The sequence below is a fragment of the Neovison vison genome, chromosome 6 (genome assembly GCF_020171115.1).
Source record: "Neovison vison isolate M4711 chromosome 6, ASM_NN_V1, whole genome shotgun sequence".
NCBI classification, from domain to species: domain Eukaryota; kingdom Metazoa; phylum Chordata; class Mammalia; order Carnivora; family Mustelidae; genus Neogale; species Neogale vison.
The window spans coordinates 115,288,765-115,312,437 of record NC_058096.1 but is presented as its reverse complement, the minus strand read 5'-3'; the positions used below and the strand labels follow the sequence as shown (position 1 = coordinate 115,312,437).

General features: G+C 38.6%; 1 protein-coding gene across 5 annotated transcripts in view; it reads left to right on the top strand.

The window, feature by feature from the left end:
* The window catches only part of ATP13A4 (ATPase 13A4), a 134,365-nt gene that overhangs the window by 59,376 nt on the left and 51,316 nt on the right, over positions 1 to 23,673 (top strand). For all 5 annotated transcript variants that reach the window (XM_044252013.1, XM_044252012.1, XM_044252015.1 and 2 more), the window contains exons 8-13: positions 2,829 to 2,898; positions 12,293 to 12,427; positions 14,747 to 14,917; positions 15,991 to 16,148; positions 16,764 to 16,952; positions 19,348 to 19,409. In XM_044252013.1, coding sequence (XP_044107948.1) covers positions 2,829 to 2,898; positions 12,293 to 12,427; positions 14,747 to 14,917; positions 15,991 to 16,148; positions 16,764 to 16,952; positions 19,348 to 19,409 — 785 coding nt within the window. The remainder of the gene's footprint in view (positions 1 to 2,828; positions 2,899 to 12,292; positions 12,428 to 14,746; positions 14,918 to 15,990; positions 16,149 to 16,763; positions 16,953 to 19,347; positions 19,410 to 23,673) is intronic.

Below are 23,673 nucleotides of genomic sequence, written 5' to 3'. Positions count from 1 at the left end.
CCCAATGGCCTTTCTATCAGCATTAAACATGCTCAAGGGAAGTAACAATCCCCTCTCTTGATAAATCTTCTACGTTTAGCTACTACTCAGCCTCTCTTTTTCCTTTTGTAGGAAAACTTCTTTGTGCATGCTCTCATGACTTACTGATCTCCCTCTCACTTTTTGCTATACTGACCTGATTTTCACTTTTGCGACTCCATTAAAAAAAACTCTTGTTAAGGTCACCACTATAATCCTAATGCCATAGGTAGCTTTAAATTTGTTTTTTAAAGATTTTATTTATTTAAAATAAATAAATGCCACAAGTAGGCAGAGAGAGAGGAGGAAGCAGGCTCTCTGAGGAGCAGAGAGCCCGATGTGGGGCTCGATCCCAGGACCCCGAGATCATGACCTGAGCTGAAGGCAGAGGCCTTAACCCACTGAGCCACCCAGGCATCCCTAAATTTTTTTTTTAATTCCTTTTTTAAACTAGTTATTTTTTTCTTAGTAGGAGGGGTAATACAGGGACATAATTTTTAAAAGACTCAAATAGGACAATACAATGTAAATAAAAAATAAATATCCCTCCAACCTTGGTTGTCCCAGTATCCAGATCCCCTTTCTGAAGGCATCCACTGGGTCCAAATGTTCTATAATGTTTAGCAGTATTAAACACATGTACACTAATTTGTTTCACACAAATAGAAATAAACTATGCACACTGTTCTGCACTTGCGTTTTTCACCCAATATATCTTAAATATCATCCCAAATCTGCACAAATGTGTTTTCTCTAGATGTAGCATAATTTTTAAACCAGTTATGTTGTTGGATATTTAGATCGTTTCTGGTTTTTTGCTATTAAAATAATGACAATTCTTGCACATATACCTGTCTACACCTCCACATATATGTGTGTTTATAAATATATATAAATTATGAATATGCATAATTTATATTACATGTAGTTATGTATATAACAGGCATATTGTCTCCTTATATATGACTTGTATGGAGATATAAAATTTCTATACTTGAAATTATAATTATAAACTAGATATATTATTTGAATAGATGTGGTCAAAATGCCTCTTAAACAAGGAATACTAATTTACACTCCTCCCAATAGTAGATGGGTGTTGGTTTTCCTTATCTTTGCCAATATAAGTGAAAATAGAATCCCATAACTTTAACAGCATGTTTCCATTATGATTGGAGCACTTGGTCATGTCCTAAGCTGTTTGTATTTTTTCACTGTGAACTGTATTCATGTCCTCCATTAATTTTTATTGGATTGTCAGTCTTTTGTTTGCTGATTTTATAGTCCCCCTCCCACAGTGGACATTTTTTTTTTTTTTTCGCATTGCAGCTTTCGCTAACCCTCTCCCTTGCATTTGACAGTTAACTGCTCCATTGCTTCTTTCTGAAACGCTCTTTCCCTTAGGCTTCAGAGACACACACTGTCATCCTCTCTAGTAGTTCTTTTTCTCAGTCTCTTTTTATAGTTCCTCCTCTTCTACCTGGCTTTTCCTTGGGGAAGAGTGTCTCAACATCAAAATAATATGCAAACTATAGCATCATTATATTAGCATCAGGTAGCATCATTATATCATTTCCTACCCAGTTTTATTATTGCTTCTACTAACACTATGTCTTGTTGGCCTTTTCACGTGACTATACTAAGAGATTCTTCATTATTCTTGTAACTGTATACCAATGAATTCTAAAGTGACTTTTAAATTTATAAATATTTCAAATCCAAATATTTCTTTTGAGTTTGACATTCAGAGATTCAACAATCTATTTGATTCAAAGCCACTTTTTTCGGGAACATTTTTACTGCTTCCATTGGCTATATATGCTCCAAAAGCACATTTCCCCCCCTTATTTCTGATTGTAATGATACCTTTATGTTTGTGATTATTTGATTAAAAATATTTTTCCCGGTGGGTTGTAAGTTCCTTGCTGGTAAGAATCATATCCTTCTTTTCTTTTTTAACCATTGCATCTCCACCTCTTAGCATAGTCCCTGGCACATCAAGGTTGTTTAATAAAGTTGCGTGAATGCAAAAATGAATAAAAGAATAAGTTAACAATGGAACATGCTATCTTTCACCTTATATTATTCTACTGATCATTCTTAGGACATATTAGTCAGATCTGTAAATGGTTTGATGTCAGAGATTTAGGGGGTGTCTTAAATAGCAAAGTCAGAATAAAAAATTGAATACACTAAATGATTAGGAGTTTTAACTCCTAGAAGCAGGTAGTTCTTTTACACAACAGTTTCTTAATTAATGTGAAATCTAATATAATCTTATTATATCTTTCTTTTCTATCTTGTTATGGATTCACTCTCAGTGTCCTATGTATTTCATATATTAATACAACATATACTATGAGGAAATAGCAGGCACCACCAAACTCTTTATAAAGTTATAGATTAGGAACTCTGATGTGGGATAACTCAAGCCTGAAATAATGCTTAGTTCTTGAAGCTATTTAGGTATAAACACATATCTTGAATGATTAAAGTTCTTGATGTTCTCAACTGAAAGAACTAAAGACAAATTTATGGATATCAAAAACGACTTTGAGTGAACCAAGCAGGCTGGGAAATTCCTTTCTACCAAAGAACACATACTTCTTATTGTTGGTAAGCAGGACAGCAAGCTGGATGACTTTTCTGTTGACTGATAGGCTACTTAGTCCTTCATTTTTAGCCAGCATATTCAGTCAGGCACAAGACAGTGTTCTATCTTTAAAGAGACCAATGCTTTACTGAATTAATACTTTGGATGTGTCTTCAAATAAATAAGGCTTTTCCTATTTTCCGTTCCTCTCTTTCAGCAATCTGTAAAACTTCACCGCCTAGTTGAGTCACATAATAGTATTACAGTCTCTGTATGTCGGAGAAAAGGTAAGTCTCATTAATTTAGATCTGTGTGTGTTCATATGAATCAAAACAGGATTTAAATTTTTATCTCTGTTTCTACTACTCTCATCTTCATATGCATTTTCTTTCTGTACATTTACGTAACGGAATAAAGTGCTTGAGGCATTTCTGCCTTAAAAAAAAAAATTTACTGGGGCGTCTTGGTGGCTCAATGGGTTAAATCCTCTGCCTTCAGCTCAGGTCATGATCTCAGGGTCCTGGGATGGAGCCCCACATCAGGCTCTCTGCTCGGTGAGGACCTGCTTCCTCCTCTCTCTCTGACTGCCTCTCTGTCTACTTGTGATCTCTGTCAAGTAAATTTAAAAAAATAAAAATAAAATAAACATTAAAAAAACTCTATTGAGATAAAGTTGACATATAATTAACTGAGCATATTTAAAATATACCATTTGATAGATTTTAACTTATGTACATCTGTGTAACTATCCATGAAACTATCACCACAATAATAATGACTATCCATTGCTCCCAAAGGTTGCCTTGTACCTGTTTGTAATCCCTCTTCTCAACCTCTCTCTCTCCCCATCCCCATCCTTAGTCAATTATTTTGCATGTTTAGAACTGTATATAAATGGTATTATTCAGTAGGCATTTTTATGTCTTTTATAACATATTTTGGGGTAATTTTACAAGGATCAAATTCATAATTATTTTAAAATGTGTCCTTTTGTTCTTAAAAAAAATAAATAAAATGTGTCCTTTTGTTAAATATGTCAATAATTTATTCCTTTTTTATTCCTGAGGCGAACCCCTGTGTATGGATAGATTGGTTTGTATTTCCATTCACCTACTGATGGGAAATTTGAATTGTTCCTAGTATTAGAGTATTACAAATGATGTCTCAATGAAAATTTTAGTTCAATTCTTTGCATGGACATACACTTTCATTTTGTATGGGAAAATACAGAATTGTGGAATGGCTGGGTCATATGGGCAGGTAAATGTTTAACTTTTTAAGAAACTGCCCAACTGTTTCCCAAAGTGTTTGTACCATTTTGCATTCTTACTGGCAGTGTATGAGAATTGTAGGGCCTCCACATTCTTGTCTATACTTGGTATGGTCATTTTTTAAAATTTTAGCCATTTTAACAGATTTGTAGTGGTATCTCATTGTAGTTTTAATTTGCATTTCCCTAATGACTAATGGCACTGACCATCTTTTCAAGTGCTTATTTTCTTCTTATATATCTTCTTGGTGAAATATCTGTTCAAATCTTTTGCTTATTATGTTGTTTTCTCTAATTAGCTTTCGAGAAGAAGTTCTTTCTATATTCTGAATCCAAAGCCTTTATCAGAAATACGATTTGTAAAGATCTTCTCTCACTCTATGACTTATCGTTTCCATTTTCTTTACAGTGTCTCCCAAAGGGTGGATATTCTACTTCTGTTAAAGTACAGTTTATCAAATTTTCCTTTTGTGGACCTTGCTTTTTGCATTATATCTAAGACCCCTTTGACTAACCCAAGGTTATTAAGCTTTCTGTGGTGTCCTAATGTAAAGTGTTTCATATGTAAGTTTTTAATGAATATCTATTCAATAAATTGAGGTGAGGTAATTTTTGAGATTCAAAAATACATTTTTATAACAATACAATAGGAAAATATGAGTTATTTTCTTTCTAGAATAAGTTCATCAAATTCTCAATATGAGTTACAAGCTGGAGCCCTGCTTGGAAATTCTACACATCTGGGAAATTTGTTAAAGTTTAGAGTAGATTGAACAGATTTAACAGTATTTAACAACTTTGTTGCATAGGAGGGTAGGGAGTACAAAGAAGAAAATTTTCCTAAAGGATCTGAACAATGCATTTTATCAAGAAACGATCGACATTTTTCAAAATGGGATAGTAATTATGAGAACGGGCTGGTGGATATAATTCTAGTTTTTCTTTTTCCAACCCTATGAACATATCTATCTGGTTCCCAGGAAAGGGGGCCATAATTAACAACTGCAACAGATATTTTCCTATAACACAAAGTAGCAAACAAAAATCTATAAAACTTGTAGCCCAAGCAGAAATGATTTGGGTTCCAGGATCAAAATGTTACATAAAATATAGAGTGATGCCCCCTCTCACACTTTATCTCAGAACTCCACGAAATGGGGTTCTTTACAAAAGGAAAATGTCCTGCATATGAGAAAGAGAGAGAGTGAGAGAGAGAGAGAGAGAGAGAGAAATACACACTCAGATCAAATCAAGTGTTGCCAGTTTAACAGTTGGTAGCAAAACCCAGGCTGTTTGCTTAGGTTTATTTACTTATGGCTGCTAAAATTTTGTGGTTGCTCCTGGAAATTTGGATACTTAGCAAGGTTTATAACCAAGTTAGCTTTGGTGAATAGAAGAACATGTTTTTGAACTCATGAATACCCTATTCCTTTCATGAGACTATTGGTGAAGTCCTTGGTGGTTAGCTGATAGCCATGAGTGTATTGTTTTGTTTTGTTTTGTTTTCTCCAGGTATAAAAGGCCTTCTCCAGACTAGACATCATTAATGATAATAATGATGGACATAATATATCCATCATGATGGACATAATAATGTCCTTCTAATGGACAAATAAACTTGCAATCTTTCAGAACAATTCTTTGCTCCCTATTATAAATTAGCATAGATCTGGTCTTCTAGGTATCTTTCTTTTCAGGCATGATAGGAAACTTAATGTAATAGATGGCGTTCTGCCCACTGTGAAGGAGAATGATGATGGTCTTCTCCACAGTCATTCTGGGACTCTTTTAAGCCAGGATCTAATACCACGAAGTGTTTAGGATTCTTTCCTATTAATGGCCATAAAAAACTTCATCTGAGGTCTTAAATGTACACTGAGGAAGAGACAACTGTTGGGAACTCATAATTTATATGGTCAATCTTATCAAATAATGTTAAACTCATGATAGATGGGCAGTCTCCCTTAGAGATTAATAGTGACAAACACAAAACAAAAACTACATTGTTTTTTAAAATATTCAGTTTTAGCTTTCACATTTAGATCTATATTGCATTTCGCGTTTTTTTTAAATTGAAGTTCATTCTTTGCAAATAGACATTCAAATATTTCAATACAATTTGTTGAAAGGACTGTCCTTTCTCCACTGGGTTGTCTTTGCATCTTGGTCAAATATTGCTCATACACAGATGAATCTGTTTCTGGACTCCCTGTTCTGTTCTAATCATCTATCTGCTTGTCTTTATACCAATGCCATCAAATGGCTTTATAATTAGTTATGCATAAATGATGAATCTTGGAACACTGAAAAACTAAAATAAAGTTTAAAAAAAATAAAGGAGGGGTGAATGAAGAAAAAAAATAGTCTTTAAATAGGATAATGTTAGTCCTTTAGCTTTGTTCTTTTCAGTGTTGCTTTGTTGATATTGGAACCTTTGAGTTAGAATCAAACTGTCAATTTCTAACAAGAAAAAAACATGATGAAATTTTAATTAGGATTGTGTTGAACCTATAGATTAATTTGTGAAAAATGGATATGTTAATAAATTTGGGTCTTCTGTCTTATGGATATGGTATATGTCTCCATTTTTCAATCTTTGTTAATCTGGTTATTTCTCTCAGCGATGTTTTGCAGTGTTTGGTGTGTGGGTCTTACACATTCTAAGATGCATTCCTAAATATTTCATGATTTTGATGCTATCGTGAGTGGTAGTTCAAAAGGTATATGTCCAATTGTTCATTTGCTAGTAGCTTCTTCAAATGCATGTGATGATTAGTCTCTATAGACTGTCATGTCTATATTCTGAAGTCAGGGAGACCTCTGGATTTTGTCTGGGTTCCCCCTTCCTGCACAATGGCCTAGGAACTCTCTAAAGACAGTAAACTGAGCAATTGTAGGGCACCTTCACTTGTTTCCTGTCTTTTGTTGTTTATGTTAGGTATTTAAAACCACTGTTTCATATATTTTGTATATGAATATCGACACATATATGAATTGATACATATATGAATATATGTATATCACATTCGTTTCGGATGGGAAGATAGATCTGCTCCTTTTTGTGGCTGAAGTAAAACTTCCCCTTTTAAAAACACCCTGATCATTTTCTTGTTTAACCTTTTGTGATGAAATGTTTTGCATACATACAACAACGGGAAGAATATGATAATGAAATCCCATGTAGCGATCACTTAGACTCAACAATCATAACACACTGAATCTTTTACATCCCTCTCTCTGGATTATTTTTGAATTATCCCAGGTATCATGTAATTTAATGTGAAAAAAATGCAGTGTATATGTAAAATATAAAGATTCCTTTTTAATTTTTTTACCTAAAAAACCTAAAATAATTCCATAATTTAAAAAAATCAATTACATAGAAGAGTTGAAATTTTCCCAATTGAACCACAAGTGTGTGTTTATACATGCATATATTTTCAAATAATATTCAAATAAAGACCACATCTTGCTATTAGTTGATAAGTCTCTAGTTTCTTTGAACTCTACACATTCTTCCTTTATATCTTACTTTTTTCCTCACAAATTTTTTATTGAGGAAAGCAAATAGTTCATCCTAGGGGTTCTACAGTTTAGATTATATTGGTTACATATTCATAAAATTATTTAACATGATTTTCTGTGGTCTACACTTCCTGTAATTGGTTGTTAGAGGCTTGAGTCTTTGACAAGAATATTTCATAGCTGATATTTCATAGTTCCAATGAGAGATACATACTGATTATCCTCTTTTTGTGATGTTAGCCTACATAAGTGTTTATGACTTAGATTAACTATTTCATTAAGAGTTTGAAATTCCTACTTCTATCATATGATTTTCACATACTAAGTGGAATATTGATATAAAGAAAAACACTCTCCTCAACTATTTCATTACCCTGAGTTTCAGTTTGTTTAAGAAAGACAAGATTAATGTTTGATTGTTTCCTTTTATGTACCAGTTTTCAGAATAATGGGTTGATCCTCTAGCATTACTTAAAGGATTTTTTAGTGTCATTATGTGATCATATGGGTCGACACATTTCCATTCATGGCAATTTTTATTCTTACTGTGCTCGAATTTTCTCATCTTTGGCTTTTGAGTGCCTCCTCAGGTTGGCTTCTGAATTCTTCTGCTATGACCCCAGTAGCCTTTAAAAGTTTTGTTGCTTTCTGATATGATAGGATATTCCAAACTTACCTTGGACAATTCCTGTTCCAAATCTGGACACATCCTTTTTTCCAAAGAGCTCTTATATATTATTATAGACCTCAACCAGAGCGCTCACTATGGTGTTAGTCACTATTGCTTGGCCTTTTCAGAAGACAGATTTAGTCTTCTGACATTTCTTTTTAGAGGAGAAAGAAAGAGTAGGGGGAGTGGCAGAGGGAGAGAAAATCTTAAGCAAGCTCCATGCCCAGTCCAGAGCCTGACACGGGGCTCAATCTTGCAACCTTGAGAGCATGACCTGAGTCGTAATCAAGAGTTGGATACTTAACCGATAGTCACGCAGGACCCCCATCTTCTGACATTTCTAATTCAAGTTTAGAACTGCGGGCTTTTTACTTAACTTTGTTGATTTCACTTTAGTCTCTCCTTTATCTCAGAAGTTGCAATTCTCAATGACAGCAACAAATTACTCATTTTCTCTATACCTCATACATAGTAATTTCAGAGTTGAAAGCCAAAACACCTGGAAAGAATATAATTCCTAAAAACAATTTGAGATTTTGTTGGAGTTTTTCTTTTCCTCTGTTTGTGATATATTATATGAAATGTACAAATTTTATGTTTAAAAAAACACTTATGTTTAAAAGTTGCTTGAAATGGTTCTTCTCTGTATGATTGATTATATCAGCAACTCAATAGGTTTATCTCATTCATTTTGCTTTAGATTTTTAGTGTTAACTTTTCAAATATATTTTTGTATTAGCTTATGTGGGTATTATACACAAATATATATTATATAAAATATATAATCATAGATTTAATAAAATTATATATTAACTATATAAATTATATAAAATATCAAAATAAAATATAAAATAATATAGATAGCATATCAAATAATGTATCAAATATCAAATAATATATCAAATAATAAAATAGATATTATATCAGGGGCACTGGGGTGGCTCAGTGGGTTAAACCTCTGCCTTCGGCTCAGGCCATAATCTCAGGGTCCTGGGATCAAGCCCCGCATCTGGCTCTCTGCTCAGTGGAGAGACTGCTTCCCCCTCTCTCTCTGCCTGCCTCTCTGCCTACTTGTAATCTCTCTCTGTCAAATAAATAAATAAAATCTTAAAAAAAAACCAGATATCATATCAAATATCTACATGGTTCAAAAGTTAAATCTGTAAGTCAAAACATTCAGGAAGTCTGACTCCTATCCCTCTTTTCTCTACCTGTGCACTCACTGTCTCTGTAAGAATAATTTTTTTTGTTTTTGATTTATTCTTACATTGAAAAGATACAAAGAAATTATATATAATATCCATTTCTGTATAGTCTATATACAAAATAGTGTATATATTTACACTGCTGCTTGGATAACAGGGTTATACCATACAGGTTTAGCTCACATTTGCTGGCATGTTTGCTTTACCTGCTTTTTAAGAATATTGAAACATAGTTGATGTACAATATTATATTAGTTTCAGGTGTATTTACATACTTAAATATGTCTCTTGGAGATTCTTTCATAGTAGAATATATAACTTTTTTTTTTTTTTGCTCATTATTTCAGCTTTCTAGTACTCTCGTGTATGGGTAAATCATTGTTTATTCAATCAGTTCTCTATTGAAGGATTTTATTTTATTTTTTAGTTTTTTACTTTAAAGATAGTGCTGTAATCAAAGGACTTGTGCATATATTTGCCTTTTCTTATTTCCACCGGTCTATCTTTGGCATTGATTTTGAGAACTGAAATTGCTGAGTTAAAGAATAAATGCATGTATGTTCTTTTGCTAGATACATCTAGCCAAATTTCTTTCCATGGAGATTGTACCAGCTTGCATTTGTGCCAGAAATGTGTGTTTCCTCATAGACTTGTTGACAGAATATGCTGGCAAACTTTTACCTTTTTCTAATTAGCTAGGTGGGCAATGTTAGATGTAGTATCTATTTTTTTTCTTTTTCTTAGGAAATAACTTAAAACTTACAGAAAAGTTGCAAAAATAGTTCAAATAACGTTTTCCCTGAGCCATTTGAGAGTAAGTTGCCAACATATGGCTCTATGACTCCTACTTATTGTAGTGTGTATTTCTCAAAGACAAGGACATTCTTCTACATAAATGACAGTGCAGCCATTAACATCAGGAAGTTAATATTGACATGTTAATAGCAACTGGTTCTCACACCCCATCCAAGTTTTTCCAGTGGTCTTAATAATGTTCTTTATAGGAGAGGATTTGGAATTATACAGAAATATTGTTTGACACATCTCTTTAATCTTCAATCTTTCCTTGACTTCATGATCTTGACTTCTTTGACTCTGGTTATTTTGTGAAATGTCTCTCAATTTGGATTTGTCTGATGTTTCCTCATAGTTAAATTCAGGTTATGCACTTTGGGCTGGAATATCATAGAGGTGATATCATGTCCTCATCATTTCCTCTCAGGTGGTACATAATTTAAATTTGTCCCATTACTAATGATGTTAATTTGGATCACTTAATTAAATAGTATCTTCCAGGTTTCTCCATTGTAAATTTACTCTTTTGTCCTTTGTAATTAATAGTTGCTTTGTTGAGAGATACTTGGGACTATATAAACAAGCCATCCTCATTAAATTTACCCACTAGTTGTATCCATTGCCATTTCTTAGCTGAATTATTACTTTGATAGTTGCCAAATCATGATTTTCTAATTACATCTTTTCTCCCCATTTATTTACCGTTTACTTAAGTCATATGGACTCATGAATTCCTATTTTGTTTTATGGGTTATAGTTCATTTGTCATTATTTACTTGATGTTCAAATCATTTCAGATTTGGGCAATGAGAGCCTGTTAAGCTGGCTTTGATGTTTTTTCTATCTGCCTCCATCTTGCTTTGAGCACTTTTTTACTTAATGGTGCAATAAAATGTTCCAGCTTGTATGATTTTTTTTTTTTGGGGGGGGACAGCTTTGTAGTCAGCCATTTCCTTAAGAAACGCTAATTTTTTTTTTGCGGGGGGTGGGGAGGAATAGAATTTAGAAACCAAAATTTGGGCACTAGATATGCACATCATTATTGGAATTTCATTACTCCTAGTCCCTCTCAGAGAACAGAAGTAGCGAATATATGTATAAAAAAGACAAGCAAACATATTATATATGTATTATACATATTCATTTATATCTATTTTATTTTTTTATCTATTGTCTATTGAAAACCATCAGTTTACATTGTTGTCTCCAATTCTAATCCAATACCACGGTGTTCAGTCTGGTTTTATTTCCATCTGTATTTGTAACTTCCTTTCTTCATAAGAAACCTGGCTCTTATTAGCCTCATTGTATCTACTCATTCTATCAATCCCTGCTGTGTGTAACCCATCATCTGTCATTACTGATGCTCTCCCCCACTTCCATGTAGACACCTTTTTCACTGCTTGGACTCCAACAGCTCACACCAGGCCACTGCCACCATTGGGGCCCTTCTCTCCCTCCTTGGGCTCTGACAACATGCCCCACACCAGGTAAACACTTGTCCATCCTGGTTAGTCTCCAACACCTGCAGCAGGCTGCCAACCACATCCCCAGCTTTCTGCAAGGATGCCTAGCTTGTTTAATGTCTATAGCTTTGGGACTGAGTAAGGAAGGAAAGAACTACAAGAAAGCAGACAGGAAGGCAGGCAGGCAGGAAGGTACATTCAATTTTTAAGTTATGAATAAGAAGGAGATCTCTTCAAATGTTTTTTTTTTTTTTAAAGATTTTATTTATTTATTTGACAGAGAGAGATCACAAGCAGGCAGAGAGGCAGGCAGAGAGAGAGAAGGAAGCAGACATGCCCCTTGCATTGTGTGTGTGTGCACACATGTAAAATGCTAACATCTCTAGCAATTTTGCTATAGTCATTTGCTATACATCTCTCTCTTTTCTTCAGGAGTTCTTTATATATCAACAATATTAATCTTTTGTAATATAATGTAATATAAGTCTCAATCATATTTTCTGAATTTGTCTTTAGTATTTTTCTCTGCTTAGTTATTTATTGTTTCACCACACAAAGGTTTTTATTTCATGCAATTTATTACTTTTTTCCTTATTGTTTCCAGATTTTGAATCAATGTTGAAGAACAGCTTCCTTTTTAAAAATGTCCCAGTTGTTTTTTCATTGATGTTTAATTAAGGGAGTTGTTAGATTATGTTTTTGTGGGAAAAAAAAAGAATCTGACTTGACTCTGCCATCTCACACTTTCAGCTGGAGTCCAAGAGCTGGAATCACGCTTCCTGGTACCTGGAGATCTATTAGTTTTGACGGGGAACAAAGTGCAAATGCCATGTGATGCCATCCTGATTGACGGCAGCTGTGTGGTAGATGAAGGCATGCTGACAGGTGTGGTTCTCTCTCATGACTTACAGCCTCTGCAAGCTCTCCCAGCTTCCTCCTCTATCTGAGCAATAGTGGCGGAGGATGGGGCTGCTGTGGCACCTTCTCACAGTGAATTCTTACTTAACTGTCCTGCTCTGGATGGTTCTGAGGGTTCAGACTGAAGCTGCTTTCTATGTGCTAAGTTTGATACAGTTGTAACTTTCTGAGTGCTTAGCATTTTCTTCTTGAACAAAGAATATTGCAACCCTGTCATTTTATTTTAAAGGCTGTAGAGATCATTAGACATTTCAGAATCAACCATGACTTTTATGTTTAGTGTTTTCATATAAAATATATCTTCAAATAAATTTGGAGGACATGAGAGCTGTTGATGACATTCTGAAACCCAGATGGTCAAGTCCAAGCTCTTTTAGGCTTGGCTTGAACATGTCAAGAAGTTCATGACACAGGATTTGGCATCTGCTGCCATGAAAATACACACTAAGAATTTTGGACTAACCGTATTTCATTTTAAAATAACATGCTAGAGCTGGGAGGGACCTGAGAGGTCACTACGTCTCATGGATATGGAAGCTGAGGTCCAGAAAGGCGAAGTGACTTGTTCAAGGTCACAGTGCTTTGAGTTCTCACGCATACCTTTGAGGAGATGTTTGCTAACATTTCTGTAAGATAAAGAAGAATCATAAAGTCTTTTTCACAGATGGACCAGGGGGCCAAGAAGACACATTGACTTACTATGGTTCCCATGAAAGCCCAAATTGGATCCATTTCCCCTGGGCAGCCCAGGAAGGCATGAAATAGAGAAAAGAACACATATTTTTCTTCTATTAACTTTACCAAAAAACTTTTTAAATGTGTGGCATGCCAGGTTTCTTCCTATAAGGACTATGTAGATTTTTAAAAATCTCTTAGTACTGGGACTTTTGCAGTGCTAAGGACCATTTCTTGCACAAGTGCAGCGTGTATATCTGACTTTGTACTGCCTACTCTGCAAAGACCAGTGGTAGGCTTTATAAGTTTTGTTTCTCAGAACGGTCCCTAATTATTTCCATAACTTCATTCACCACCTTGTACTAACACTTCAACCTGCCCCAATCTGTCCCCACTGCACTGGTAAAAGTCACCCATGTCCCAATTGCCAAATCCAAAGGATTCTGCGGATTTGTCTTAAGGACCTCTCTGCTGCTTTTGACCATTCTGACCATCTCTTCCTTTGGTGAACTCTTCTCCCTAACTTTCCAAGATTGTGCCTTCTCTCCAAGTTCTTCTACCACTGATGACACTATCCAGCATCCTGTGCCACTCCTTTTCCCCTGTACTCTTCATTGATGGTGTTGCTCAGAGCTATGTCCTAGCCCTATCCTCTTCTGTCCTCACACATGGTCCCTAAGTAATCTCATCTCTCCCATAGCTTTAATCATAGTCTGTTAGGTGGGGAATCTGACTAAATGTCTCTGGCCTCTCCCCTGAAGTCCAGACCCAAACTAATAAATGCAAGACATCTCAGCAGAGCCATTCCACAAGGTGACTCCAACTCATGGTGACTAAAGGCAATTCTTCCTTCCTCCTATAATCCCTGTGTTGACAACAAAACTTACCCTCTGCTCATTTTTCCCAAGCTGGAAACCAGGACGCCATTTTGAATTTCTCTGTCCCTATGACCTGCCAAGATAAAAAGAACTCTTTAAATTTCATAACTTCTTACCTCTTTATTTCTCAAATCCAGCACTTTCTCTCTGCTCCCACTGCCAACTGCCGTAGTTCAGACCTCATTCTGTCCAACTGGATGTCCAGCCTACAGTCTCACCAGACTTCAGTCCACTCCCATACAGCAGACGGACTGCTCTCTCTTATACACAAATATGATGTTAGTCTCCTGAAGAAAGCAGTGAACTATCTCCCCAGCCCCCTTCTGCCACTAATGCCTACAAAACCCGTTTCAACACTTAAATATGTGCACTTAGGCCATCCCTGCTTTGGCTCCTACACAGGTCTCATAGCCACTCACTCCCCAACACCCTGCATTCTGGAATGCACAACTTGCCATTCCCCACGTAGCTATATCTAGCCTTTTTAAGCATCCATGTGTGATGTTACAAAACTTATAATATTTATAATACATTATACTTATTTGTTTGGACTATAAATCTCTTAAAAGCAAGAACCATATCTCTTTCTCCTTGTATACCTAAAACCTAGGGTTGTCCCTTCCTCCATGGCAAGCTTGTAACAAACGTCTGCCACATGCTGAGTGAGAGCGTGCATGATTTAAAAGAGTGAAGGCTCCTTACCTCACAAAATGAGATGCTTGTTTTTTAATAGGAGAAAGTATTCCAGTGACTAAAACTCCACTACCCAAGACAGAGAGCTCTGAGCCCTGGAAAACGCAGAGTGAAGCAGACTATAAACGACATGTCCTCTTCTGTGGGACAGAGATTATCCAAGCCAAGGGAGCCTGTTCTGGGACCGTGAAAGCCGTGGTGCTGCAGACTGGTGAGTTAGGAGCTTTTCTTTTATTTTGTTACTTTAATGAAATATTTTTGCTCCATTTGTCTAGTGCCTTAAATTTATTAAGTAAGGAATAATCTTTAGGAAATAAGCCAAATATATATGGATTTTTTTATTTTAAGTGTGAATTGTACTATGGCATATGCCTTTTTAGTAAAAATAATACCGATAACAATGACTATTTATGTGTTTTGTGGTTTATAAACTATTTCCATGTATTAAATCAGCACAGTAAAGATGCCTTTTTCAACTTCGTATGTAAGTAGGCTGAGTTCAACACAATCCAAGCAGACTTAAAAACAAATTACACAGCTATGCACCAACAGAGCTGGACCTAGAACCTAGATCTTTTAACCCCAAATTCCAAGTTCTTTCTAACCTTAGGCAGGGTTAGCAACTGAAAGCTTGACACTGAAAAGTATTAGAAATTAAGTCCATTGGTATTTAGTGGGTCATATGGTTTAAAGTCAAGCAACGTGTGTGTGTTGTGTGTGTGTGTGTGTGTGTGTGTGTGTGTGTGAATGCTCATGAGTCATTCCCTCAAAATGATGTTCTACTTGGGGGTACCTGGGTGGCTCAGTCAGTCAAGCATCCAATTCCTAATTTTGGCTCAGGTCATGATCTCAAGGTAGTGAGATCGAGACCCACATTGAGCTGGGCACTCACCACAAGTCTGCTTGTCCCTGTCCTTCTGCCGCAACTCCACTTTCATGCACGCTCTCTCTAAAATAAATAAAATCTAAAAAAAAAAAAATAATGAAGATATGCTTGGAAAAGCTGTGCTCTGACCTCAGTGCGGTGGTTTCCTTGCCCTGGAATGCACTGAAACTGAATGTAGAGAGAAGAAAGATCAGAGAGGAATAGGCTCTGAGATAGGTGTGGGGAGATAGTTCCATTCCAGCACTCCGCTCTTTTCCCAGTTATCCTTTAATAGTCCTTGGGCTTAAGCACTGTTTCAATATCTCTAGAGAAAAACGAAGGCCATTTTGAGGCTTAGAAGAGCACTAGCAGTAGGATATGTCATCCTGAGAATGTGGAGTGTGTGTGTGTTACTCCAGGATTCAACACTGCAAAAGGTGACCTCGTGAGATCCATTCTCTACCCGAAGCCAATGAACTTTAAGCTCTACAGGGACGCCATCATGTTCCTCCTGTGCCTTGTGGGGACAGCAACCATCGGGATGATCTATACTTTGTGCGTCTATGTGCTCAGCGGGGTAAGCTGCTTTTGTTCTTTTACTACATGCACACATACACTTTTCTATGTATAATTTACACTCTGTGTGTTAACCTTAATCTCAGGCACGGTTTACAAACCTGGGAAACAAAGTCGAACACTGAAACCTGCACATACACTCACAGTTCCCCAATATGAGAGACTGATCACTAAGTAATATCATAAAAATAAGATCCAGAGGGACAAAACACCGTTTATTGAGCTACCAACATGCCTCTTATCTGGTACACTTCTCCTTATGCTATTTTTTCATTTTCAATCTGAGAATTTATTTATCCCAATAATGTAGTTGGTTATTAAATAAGGAATTTGAAATAAAACCTAGATACCCAATGTCGGTGATGTCATGGCAGATTTGTACATTGTTCTCTGCTGGTCGTAGTATGAAGCATTATAAACTTTTTCATTGGACTTTGAAAAAATTATGAGAGCCATACTCTTTGACCCTCTTTTATCATTTCTGGGAATTTGACCAAAAAAGTAAAACAAACAAACAAACAAACAAACAAACAAAGAAGAAGGAAAAAAAGCCATCTGCACCATGCTATTCAGGACTGCTTTACCTGTTAATGCTGAAGAGTGATTTTTGTCCCAGGAGCCTCCAGAGGAGGTGGTGAAGAAAGTCCTTGATGTCATCACAATTGCAGTGCCTCCTGCTCTGCCTGCTGCCCTGACCACGGGCATTATCTATGCCCAGAGGAGGCTGAAGAAGAGAGGCATCTTTTGCATCAGCCCACAGAGGATCAATGTATGTGGACAAATAAATCTCGTCTGCTTTGATAAGGTATGTGTATGTCATCCTCGTGCCCATCACCATTTTATCATCATTGTCATCTGGTGCAGGTTCTTCATACTCTTCTGGGGCAGGAAGCAGAGGACCTGGCATTGGACTTCATTTTTTTCTCTGGTTGGGTGTGTGATCTAGGAAAGGCACATCTCTTGGACTCTCAGATGCTGGGGTTTAGAGGAGGGAGAATAGATACAGAATAGTGACTCTTTTACAGTCCTTTCAGCTCCAATATTCTATAAAACACAGTTAATTAAAATAGCGTTCTGTGCCTCCTGGTCAAAGCCCCATACAAAGAACAAAACTGAAACCCTTTACTATGGTCCCTGCTGTATCTCCAATGCTAAGAATATTGCCTACTGTATAGTCAGTGCTCAATAAATGTTTATTGAATTAATGAATGAGTAGAAAAAAGAAGAGTTTATATAACTGTGTTTTACTCGGTTAATTGGACTTGGTTATAGGAAAACCCTAATCAAATCCTTACTGTATTTTCGCATCTGTTGTATATTGCTTAAAATTATCCTTATTTGCCAGTTATTCATAACCAGCCTCTTAATTTATCTTCTCTTGAATGTCTTCTTTTGGTCTGTGTCTGTACTAGTTGAGGGTGGGAGCTGTGAGGGGGAAGGTGGAGAAGACGGGCTGTTTTGTGCCCAGGTCTTCATTTGTAAAGATGACTGATGCCTGCAGAGAGAGGTCATTGCTTTGAAAGAAGTTTAACCTTACTCACAGTTCTCCTGGTAAGGAGAGACACTCACAGTTTGCCATGTGGGGCCACAGGAGGAATGTCAGTCTTTGATGAGATGCCAAAACAGGAGTGAGAGGAATGCTCGGGCCATGGTCTTTATTGAGATTTCTCCAGGGAAGGCAAGTCAGGCCATAGCTTATGATTGGTTACTTTGAATGATTTCGGTGAGCTTTGGGCTACAGGGTTGTCTCTGGCACTTGGCCCTGGGATGATGAAGGCAGAGAACTATTGCCTCCTGAGGAGGAAGGGCCAGGTAGAAGATTGGTTAGTTCACACGTCAAACACATGCTGAATTCTTTGCTACCTCTGTAAGAATTAGCCAACCCCAGAGAAGCAGTCTTTCCTTAGAAAGGTTTTAAGATGTCAAATCATCATAATATAGATAGAGAAAATTAATGCGATTCAAGGATTTTAGAGGCAGGTGGACATGGGCACACAAATGGATCAGGAAAGCAATAAGGCTTGTGGTTCTGGCCAGAGTAAGACATTAGTAATGGGAGGCACCTTTAACTTCTAGCTAAGAAATTCATACATACTCTTTAGGGAGTGGGGAAACTTTGAGGTGTGTTTTGTTTTTGTTTTTGTTTAATTGTTGTTCTCTTTTTTACTTAAATTATTTTTTATTGTCACAAAATGTACATTAACCATTTTAGCCATTTTTAAGTGGCTCGAAGTACATCACCACTATCCAACTTGAGAATTTTTCCATCTTTCCAAACTGAAACTCTGTGCCTATTAAACAGTATCTTGGGGGTTTTGATGACAGAGAATTAAGGGGATCAGAGTGGTATTATATAATTACTAGAATCTCTGAGTGATCTACCAAGATCAGAAGGTTAACATGGCTCTTGCCAGCATCTCAGTACTATTTTGTGATCAAACTAGCATAACAGAGAAGGTTGTTCTATTGTTGGGATCATCTCCTCCTTGGACCCGGCAAAAGAAGCAGGGAAAGACCATTAGGACATGAATTTGAATAAAATAAGTAATAATTATGCATAATTATCATTATAATTTGGTCCTACTCTATGTCAGACATTAAGTTAAGCACTTTGAATTACCCCATTTGATGTTCATAACAACCTTATTTGATTATAAGCATGTTACAGGTAAGGGCTCTGATGTTCAAATGGATTAAATAATTTGCCCAGGTCATACAGCTGGTGTCGGAAGTGAATCCAAGCTCTTCATCGTTATCCTGTACTGAGAGAAATATCAATAAGCACCTTTTTTTAAAGTGTCAAATAGCAAACCATCTGTTTAGAGCAGGGACAAATTCTATTTCCATTACTTATTTCCGATAACATACTTTTTATCTTCTGCTCGGTGAGCCTTCTTACAGGCTTACCGAAACTTTCTCCATCCATTTAGTCTACCATTAGATCCTCAAAGCCAGCCTCTGGAGTAATAAGGCAGATACTGCTTTCTTCCTTTTATCTCCAGCTTGGCCAGACAACCGGTGTGAGCTCATCAAAGCTTCTGCCTGGGACCCCAGGCACCCGCTTCGTTGTGCCTTTCCTTGACGTGCTGATCTCAGTAATGTGTTCGTGACGTATATTTCCCTGTTGAAACATACCTCATGGGTTGTCACTATATGGCTGCGGAATCTTCAGAGTAAACTGAGTGCTTGTTTTTGTTTAGACAGGCACCTTAACAAGGGATGGTTTGGATCTCTGGGGAGTTGTGCCCTGCGATAGGAGTGGGTGAGTACCCTCGACCGGATGCATTCGCATTTCTCTTTCTCCAGAGAAAATATTTTCTCTTGAAAATTAAAAATGAAGACATTTTGACCTTGGCTTTGGAGCAGTGGTTGCCATAGTATTTTCATGGAATGTCTCTTTTTGAACACTTCCGAGTCTTCTTAAAACATACATATCTCCCTCCACCACCCCCTGCCCTGTGCCACTCACAAACCTAGGAGATGGAGGGGTTTCAAGTCCTTGCTAAAATGTAATTTGCAAAAAAAGTTAAAAAAATATATAATGGGGGGGGGACAAGATGGCGGGGTACTAGGAAGAGGCATCTTTTCAGCTGGTACCCCGAAGTGAGCTGATTACCTACCAAAGAACTCTGATCACCCATGAAATCAGCCTGAGATCAGAATTATACACGTCTGGATCTCTACAGGGGCAGAAGACGCCAGTGAGCAGGTAAAGCGGAATGGGAACAGCGGACTGATATCGGAAGATAAACAAAAGGGGGAGGGAGCCACCAGAGGCGACCGGTGCAAAAGTAATACCCCGATACGAGCGAGAGTGCCCTGCGTCTGGGGACCAGCATTAACTTGGAGACTGGTTGAAAGCACTGCAAAAGAGCAAAGGATTGCGGGGGGGAAATTGTGGGAATCGGGGCGGCTAGGGACAGGGGCTTGAGTCCCCGGTCCCAGACGGCCTCCCCAGCGCGGAGGCAGAGAGAGTGCGGCGGAGAAACCGGCTCCTGGTCCCTAAGCCGCCAGCGCGCCCCAGAGCGCGGGGGTTCCGGCTCCTGTGAGGGGATGGGAGCCGCGCCGGTCTGCGGAACGCGCACTAGCCCTACCACAAAGCTTGAGATGCGCGCGCACGTCGCTCCAGCTCTCCTGGGTTTCTAAGGCCCGGGGGCGCTTCTTGACCCGCACCATTGTTTCAAAGTCTAAGCCGAGCGCGCGCGAAACTCTTCCCCGGACAGAGGCGCGCAAAAGCCCAGCCTGCGGCTTACGGACCAGCGCCCCGTTCTCAGTGCCCCAGACGCGCGCCCGACCCACAGCCGCCTCTGAAAAGAGGTGCGCGCAAGCCGGGCACTCCCAGCCCGGGCCGGCGGCAAAATCTCAGTGTGCGATTGCTGCTTGGAACCTCTCTGGCGGTCCGGAGCTCCCAGACAGCCGCCACTGCCTTGGCTTTGGGGACGAGCAAAATATCCTGCGCCCCCAGGGTCTGCAACTTGGAACCTGCACTGCCAGCGGCCAAGGGGGAATTTATTCAGCTTCTGCACCCAGACTGAGGCTTCTCTCTGAGACGGAGATCAGGAAGTGTTCCAGGGTGCACCTTGACTGCACCAGAGTTGATACATCCAGCTACATCTGTTCAGTCTTCTCCCACCAAAATGACTAGGAGGAGGAATGCCCAACAGAAGAAAAATACAGAGGATGGACCTTCTGCAATAGAGCTAACGGCTATCAACATAGACAATATGTCGGAAAGAGAATTCAGGCTAACAATTATCCAGGCAATAGCTAGGTTGGAGAAAGCCATGGATGACCAAACAGAATTGATTAGGGCCGAACTGAAAGCGACCAGACAGGATGTTCACAATGTTAGGGCGGAGCTTAAAGCCACCAGGGAGGAGGTCCACAATGCTCTCAATGAGTTCCAATCCAATCTAAACTCTCTCAAAGCTAGGGTAACTGAGACAGAAGATAGAATTAGTGATCTGGAAGACAAACAGATAGAGAGAAAGGATCAGGAGGAAACCTGGAACAAACAGCTTAGATCCCACGAAAGCAGAATTAGGGAAATAAATGATGCCATGAAGCGTTCCAACGTCAGAATTATTGGAATTCCTGAAGGGGAGGAGAAAGAAAGAAGTCTAGAAGATGTCGTGGAACAAGTCCTTCATGAAAACTTTCCGAATCTCGCGAATGAAACCAGCGTTCATGTACTAGAGGCTGAACGGTCTCCACCCAAGATTATACACTCCAAAAAAACATCACGACACCTGATAGTCAAATTGAGAAATTATAATTGTAGGTATAATCTCTTGAAAGCTGCCAGGGCAAAGAGGCTCCTTACTTACAGAGGGAAGCCCATCAGAATAACGTCAGACCTGTCCACAGAGACCTGGCAAGCCAGAAGAGGCTGGCAAGATATATTCAGGGCACTAAATGAGAAGAACATGCAGCCAAGAATACTTTATCCAGCAAGACTGACATTCAAAATGGATGGAGAGATAAAGAGTTTCCAAGACCGGCAAGGCTTAAAAGACTATGCAACCACCAAGCCGATACTGCAGGAAATATTAAGGGGGGTTCTATAAAAGAGGAAAAATCCCAAGAATAGCATTGAACAGAAATATAGAGACAGTCTACAGAAAGAAAGACTTCAAAGGTAACTCGATGTCAATAAAAACGTATCTATCAATAATCACTCTCAACGTGAATGGCCTAAATGCACCCATAAAACGGCACAGGGTTGCAGATTGGATAAAACGACAGGACCCATCCATATGCTGTCTACAAGAGACCCATTTTGAACCTAAAGATACACGCAGACTGAAAGTGAAGGGGTGGAGAAGCATCTTTCATGCCAATGGGACTCAAAAGAAGGCTGGGGTAGCGATTCTCATATCAGATAAATTAGACTTCAAACTAAAGACTGTAGTCAGAGAGACAGAAGGACACTACATAATCCTTAAAGGGACTATCCACCAAGATGATCTAACAATTGTAAATATCTATGCTCCCAATATGGGAGCAGCCAATTACTTAAGAAAACTGTTAATCAAGATAAAGAGTCATATTGATATGAATACACTAATCGTAGGTGATCTTAACATGCCTCTTTCAGAATTAGACAGATCATCGAAGCAGAAACTCAACAAAGAAACAAGAGCATTGAATGACACATTGGACCAGATGGACCTCATAGATATATACGAACATTCCACCCTAAAACAGCAGAATACTCATTCTTCTCAAGTGCACACGGAACCTTCTCCAGAATAGACCACATACTGGGTCACAAATCAGGACTCAGCCGATACCAAAAGACTGAGATTATTCCCTGCATATTCTCAGATCACAATGCTTTGAAACTGGAGCTCAATCACAAGGAAAAGTTCCGAAGGAACTCAAACACCTGGAAGCTAAAGACCACCTTACTTAAGAATGCTTGGATCAGGGGAGGAGTCAAGATGGCGGAGAAGTAGCAGGCTGAGACTACCTCAGCTAGCAGGAGATCAGCTAGAGAGCTTATCTAAAGATTGCAAACACCTGCAAATCCATCGGCAGATCGAAGAGAAGAAGAACAGCAATTCTAGAAACAGAAAAACAACCACTTTCTGAAAGGTAGGACTGGCGGAGAAGTGAATCCAAAGCGACGGGAAGATAGACCGCGGGGGGAGGGGCCGGCTCCCGGCAAGCGGCGGAGGAGCGGAGCACAAAATCAGGACTTTTAAAAGTCTGCTCTGCTGAGGGACATCGCTCCGGAGGCTAAACCGGGGCGAAGCCCACACGGGGTCGGCGTGACCTCAGGTCCCGCGGGGTCACAGAAGGATCGGGGGTGTCTGAGTGTCGCAGAGCTTGCGGATATTGGAACGGGAAAGCCGGCTGCAGAGACAGAGCCGACAGTAAGCTCGCAGCTCGGAGTTGCCTTGAACCGGTCGCAGGCTCGGTGAGCTCGGAGCGCGGCCGGAGGTTAGGCAGACGCGAGTTACTAGGAGCTGTTTGCTGAGGGCGCACAGGGGAGCGGGGCCCCGGGCTCTCGGCTCCTCCGGGCCGGAGACCAGGAGGCCGCCATTTGTGTTCCCATCCTCCGGAACTCTACGGAAAGCGCTCAGGGAACAAAAGCTCCTGAAAGCAAAGCCGAGCAGATCACTCAGCCCGGCCCCTGGTAAGGGCGGTGTAATTCCGCCTGGGGCAAAGACACTTGAGAATCACTACAACAGGCCCCTCCCCCAGAAGATCAACAAGAAATCCAGGCAAGACCAAGTTCACCTACCAAGGAGTGCAGTTTCAATAGCAAGGAGAGAGCAGCAGAATTCCAGAGGAGGAGAAAACAAACCACGGAACTCATGGCTTTCTGCCTGTGATTTTTTAGTCTTACAGTTAATTTAATTTTTTTCTTTTTCATTTTTTTTCACTTCTTCTGCTAAAAATTTTTATAACTTTACCCTTTTCTTTTTTAACGTTTTTTAACTAGATTATCTAATATATATATTTTTTTTCTTTTTTATACTTTTCTTTATTCATTTTCTTTTTTTTAATTCTTTTTTTTT